The sequence below is a fragment of the Pristis pectinata genome, chromosome 5, assembly GCF_009764475.1.
Source record: "Pristis pectinata isolate sPriPec2 chromosome 5, sPriPec2.1.pri, whole genome shotgun sequence".
Classification (NCBI taxonomy): domain Eukaryota; kingdom Metazoa; phylum Chordata; class Chondrichthyes; order Rhinopristiformes; family Pristidae; genus Pristis; species Pristis pectinata.
The window spans coordinates 12,170,372-12,176,371 of record NC_067409.1 but is presented as its reverse complement, the minus strand read 5'-3'; the positions used below and the strand labels follow the sequence as shown (position 1 = coordinate 12,176,371).

Genomic DNA, 6,000 nt, shown 5'->3' with positions numbered 1-6,000 from the left:
GACCCATCCCCTGGTGGATCTGCTCTCCCCTCCTCCCCCGCACCTGCCCATCACTATCTCTTACCTGCATCTACCTATCACCACCTTGGGCTCACCCTGCCTCCCCTCTTTTGTCTACCTATCACTGCTCTGTTCCCCCCTCCCCCGTATATTGAGCTTCCCCTTTTCCTATCTTCAGTCCTGAACTGAAACCTTGACCGTCTGCTTTTCTCCATGGATGCTGCCTGGCCTGCTGAGTTTCTCCAGCATCTTGTTGTTTTTTCATCTAGATTCCAGCATCTGCAGTCCTTTGTTTTCTCTAAAAATAATCAATCCAAAGGTTTGATGAAGAGGTTGAAGGAGAATGTTGGAGAACATAAACCAATACCAGTTGGTCCAAATGGCCAGTTTCAGCATAAAATTTTCATACAATACTCACCAAATTAACTTTATAAGGCAACATTTTCAACCATGGTGTTTATTAAGATAGTTTTTTGGAGGATTACATAGGGATTTCTGAATGTTTCCTAGCAAGGCACCATTGCTTGCAGTAAATGCCCACTACCTGTGTGTGTGTGTGTGTGTGTGTGTGTGTCTTTTCCCGCCCACAACCTCAGGGAGTTTTGCGCCTGCGCTCTGGCGCCTGGGACTGTAGCTGTCAGTCAGGAACTATGTAACAAGACTTTGCAACAAAGAGTTTCAGGACTTTGCTGCCTCTGCAACGTTTATCATGGATTGGAAACGTGGTTCAAAGGGTGTTCTTCTGGAAGGCGAGTGCAATCAGGTAGATTTGAAATTTACGAAGCGTGAAAAAAATAGTTTATGAGCAGTTCCTCGTTGTTGCCTGAGGAAGTGAGTTAACCGCTGTCTCTGAGAATGCGTTTCGGGTTAATTGTGGGACTGAATGCAAGTCAACATTTTATAATGATCTGAAGCTAGGTTATGTGAATATTTTGGGGAGCGCCCCCGGGGTTATAGTCTGGGCACACGGAGTGCAGGAGCAGCCAGATGGGTCCCCGGCTAGTCGCACACTTGACTCCATCGGTGAGTCATTCTTATTGGGTCAAGCAATCAAAACCTAACCGGTGCTGGATCCCGGGAGGGAAGGGACAAACAGGTCTGTTCACGCGGAATTTGGTGATGCCAGGTCAAGGAGGCTTTTGGCGAAAAAATGATTTTTTACCTCAGTAGCCCAAATAGTGGGAAATTATTTCTTCCATCCATTATAACTCAGTCACTGTCGACCTCTATCGTTTCTTTGATGCACTTTAATCTGTGTCGCTCTGTGGAATGTAGAAACATGGTTATCCAATATCTTCACAGCTGAGGGGTCACGACGATAGTTAGCCCGGAATTCCAGGCTCTGGGATAAAGTGAAACAAGAGGAGGATATTCAGCCTTCCAGCCCTCTAGGGCGATCAGTTCACTATGATTGGACTGTATAATAACTTCATTTACCTGCCTTGGCTCACTTCCCTCAACATCCACACGAACGAACGTCTATTAGAGTCGGTCATGAAAGCACACGTTGTCTGGGCACTCAGTCCCTTGCAGGAGAGAATTTCAGATTTCTACAGAAAGTTGGATAAATGAGCCATTTTTTTCAGACGGTCAAACTAACTGGGGGGATGCCTCAGGGACTAATGCTGGGGCCTCAACTATTTACTATCAAATTGGTGACTTAAGTGAAAGGGGCAAGAGGCCAGATTTGCTAATGACACAAAGGTAAATGAGAATGTAAATCGTGACACTGGAAAACCTTGAATGTAACACTGTTTGCAAGCAAGTGTTTTCATAGACTAAAGCAAAGAGTGGGAATAAATGGGTCTTTTTCAGGTTGACGAGCTGTGCGAGAGTGGGGTATTGCAGGGACTGCTCACTGCTACTCACAAATTATATAAACAATTTGGGTGAGGGGACCAAATGTCATGTTTCAGGTTTGCTGATGATACAAAGCTAATTTGGATTGTGTGTAGGGATGAATTGGAATGGTTTATTATTGTCACATGTACTGAGCTACAGTGAAAACCTTGTCGTCCATACGGATCAATTCATTTCACAATGCATTGAAGTAGTACAGGGTAAAACAATAACAGAATGCAGAATATGGTGTTACAGTACAGAGAAAGTGCAGTGCAAATAGACAATAAGGTGCAAGGTCATAACGAATTAGATTTTGAGGTCAAGAGTCCATTTTATCGTACTAGGGAACTATTCAATAATTTTATAACAGTGGGATAGAGGTTGTCCTTCTGAGGCATTAAGGGTTTATATTCATGTTAAGTGAGTAGGTAGGAACGTAGCAGTTGGAATGTAATGTGGAAAAAAATGAGGTCATCCAATTCAGTGCACAAAACACAATAGATTTCTTTTTTAACATGGTGACAGATTGAGAAATGTTGAGTTCAAGGGGACTTGGAATGTAAAGAACAAGAGCAGGAATAAACCAATTAGCCCCTCGAAGTACCTTGGCTATTTATTAAGATGATGGCTGATTTGATCTTGGCCTCAACAGCAATTACCTGCTCTCTCCCAATACCTCCTGAATCTCTTATAGTTCATATATCTGTCATGCTCTACATTCAATAGACACAATGGCTGATTCTCCACAGCTGTCTGGGGTAGAGAATTCTGAAGATTCACGATTCTCTGAGGAAAGAAGTTCCTCCTTCTAACTGCCTTAAATGGGCAACTCTTTACTCTGAAATTATGCCCTCTTCATTCCTCGTACTTGCCCCACAACCCCAGTAGGGAAAAACGTACTTGCAGCATCAACCCTGTCAATCCCCCTCAAAATTTTTATGTTTCAATAAGATGACCTGTCATTCTTTTAAACTGCAACAAGTGTAGGCTTAACTTCTTCAGACATCATCTCTTTCAATCCAGGAATTAACCTAGTGAGTCTATGGATAATGAGGAAAAATAGAATAAAAAAATAATCTTCATTTTGATTTGCAGGGCGAGCTTAATGCAAGCTAGGTGGTTTGTGAAAGAACATTTTATTTGTTAATGCAAAAATAGGTGTGAAATAAATGATTGAAAAATGTGAGTTGGAGGGCAGCCTACAAGTGGTAGTGTTTTCATATATTGTCATTCTCAAAACCTTTGTCTTGGTGGTAGAGGTAATGGGTTTGGAAGGTGCTGTTAAAATAACCTTGGTAAGTGACTGCAGTGTATATTGTTGCTGGTACACACTGTGGATATGGTGCAATGGTGGTAGTAAAGAAAAGGGTGAAATGCTAAAGAAAGGGCTGAAGCATTTGCAATCATATTCAGTCAGAAGTGCCAAAGAGATGATCCATCTGGGCTTCCTCCCGATGTCACCATCATCACAGAAGCCGTTCTCTAGACAACTGGATTATCTCCACATGATATCAAGAAACCACTGGATACAGCAAACAGACAACATCCCATCAGTTGAACTGAAGACCTGCACTGCAGAACTATGTGAAGTCAGTCCGCGCTGTAATAAAGTAGACAACTGCAGAACCAAGGAGCATACAATTAATGCTTTATTATTTAACGCTAGCAGGAGTGAGGGATACAGAGAGAGTAAACAGTGTAACCTGAGCTCTGTACTGATCCCCACTCAAAGATTTACATGTTTGTGTCCCTCCTTTTATACTTAATCTAAGGATGCCTATGTGCAGAGTTGCTCATGCTTGGGCAGTTGCTTGCAGCAACCTTTAGCAAAACAAGATATGCCTTAAGCACTTCTTTGTTTCACCCAAGCACCTGCACATCTTGTAGTCATAACTATAGTCACGCCATGGCTGAAGCAATAACAGCTGTACATTATTAACCCTTACATTTCCCTTTGCTTTTACAGCTATCTGTGTCTCTAGCTAATCTGGTCCTGTATAGTTACCACATTGGCATTTCTCCAGTGATGGGGAAGATTACCAGTTATGCCCCATTCACAAAATGCAGGACAAATCCAATCTGGCTAATTATTGCCCAATCAGCCTACTCTCAATCATGAGCAATATGAAGGAAGCCATCACCAACAGTGCTGTTGTGTGGCACCTACTTGTCAATAACCAACTCATTGTTGCTGCATTTTTTATTTCAACCAGATCTCATCATAGCCTTCATTCAAATGTGGACCCAAGAGCTCAGTTCTGGAGGTGAGGTGGGAGTAATTGTCCCTGGATACCAAGGCAACGTTTGACTGAGTGTGACACAGGGGATCTCTGGTAAAACCGAAGCCAATGCACGTCAAAAGGAAAACACTCCAAAAGCTGGAGTCATACCTGGCACAAAGAAAAATGGTTGTGGTTGTTGGAGATCATCATCCCAGTCCCAGGACATGACTTTTCATGTTTCCAATTTTTCTTACAATGTAGGCCACTTGGCCCATTGAGCCAATGCCAGCTCTTGGAGATCAACCTCATTCCCCCATCTCTGCCAGAATTCCTCGGGGGGGGGGGGGAATAATATTCTTGCCCAACTCTCTTATTTCTTCAGTGGCCTTACTTCCATCGTAAGGTCAGAAATGAGGGTGTTCAATGATGATTGGGCACTGTTCAATTCCATTCACAATTCCTGTGATGTGGGCATTACTGGCAAGGACTGTATTTACTGCCCTTCACTAAATGAACTTGAGAGGGTGGGAGTGAACTGTCCTGAACCGCTACAATTCTCCAAGTCAAAGTACTCCCTCAGCATAGTTGAGTAGAGTTCCTGGATTTATATCCAGTGATGATGAAGGAACAGCAATATATTTCCAAATCAACGTGGTGTGTTACTTGCAGGGAACTTCTAGGTGATGGTGCTCCCATATGAATAACATGGAAGCACTTAGAATGGATCAGTACTTGGAAGAGAGAAATATATATGTTAATTTGGCTAGATGTAGGAGTTTGAGAGAAGATTTGCAAGGAGTATAAACACAGGCCTGAACTGTGGTGACACTTGCGGGCTGCCCCCAGAACACTCTTTGCAAAAAGATGCATTTCACTGTGTGTTTTGATGTACATATGAAATCTTATCTCATCTTATACTTCACATTCTATGCAAAAACAAAAGCAAGATAGCAATCTGGATTTTGTATGGTAATTTGATTACAAAAGTGACATTCAATTCCTACAAGAAGTTAACAGAAGGGGGAGAATTCAGAAATTTTTAATAGCTGACAAGAGCTAGGGTTTAAAATGTATTCTCAGACCAGAAGTATTTTTATTCACACACTCACAGGATGTGAACATTACTGATGTGGCCAGTATTTATGGTCCAACCCTAATTCCCCTGAACTGGGGAGGTGGTTAAAAGGAAATCTTTGGTGATCTGGAGTTGTGCATCAGCCAGACCAGGGTAAAGGCAGTATATTTCCTTCCCTGAAGGACATAATCTAGGGTTTTTTTAGATAAATATCTTTATTAATCACATGTACATCGAAACACACAGTGAAATACATATTTTGCATTGAGTGTTCTGGGGGCAGCCCACAAGTGTCGCCATGCTTCCGGCGCCAACATAGCATGCCCACAACTTCCTAACCTGTACATCTTTGGAATGTGGGAGGAAACCGGAGCACCCGGAGGAAACCCACGCAGACACGGGGAGAATGTACAAACTCCTTACAGACAGTGGCCGGAATTGAACCCGGGTCGCTGGCGCTCTAATAGTGTTATGCTAACCGCTGCACTAGTAATTTCATGATTACATTACTGAGACTAGCTTTTTATTTCAATTTCATTAACTATTTGAATTTGAATTCCCCAGCTACCTTGGTGGGATTTGAATTTATGTCTCCATCCATAGTTAAGGCATCTGTACCTGTGTTTTTGGATAACAGTATTATCCAGCCTTTCAGTTCAGGTTTTTATGCTGTATAAAAAGGAATCTGGAAAGCTACTGTATATTTAAATAATGAAGAGGTTTTTTTTTAAGCACAGAAAGTGGTTGGGGTCTGGAATGTCTTGCCAGTGGTAGTAGTGGTGATATATTGAATTGTAGCATTCAGAAAAGAACTGGTTTACTATCTAAAATGAAAGAATTTGCAGAGGTACAAGTAGAGAC

General features: G+C 42.2%; 1 protein-coding gene across 1 annotated transcript in view; it reads left to right on the top strand.

Moving 5' to 3' along the window:
* Nucleotides 1-642: 642 nt before the first annotated feature.
* LOC127571043 (5'-AMP-activated protein kinase subunit gamma-2-like) overlaps nucleotides 643-6,000 on the top strand; it is a 388,107-nt gene continuing 382,749 nt past the window's right edge. The window contains exon 1 of the mRNA XM_052017048.1: nucleotides 643-763. Within this exon, the coding sequence (XP_051873008.1) occupies nucleotides 710-763 (54 nt within the window). The 5' untranslated portion in view covers nucleotides 643-709. The remainder of the gene's footprint in view (nucleotides 764-6,000) is intronic.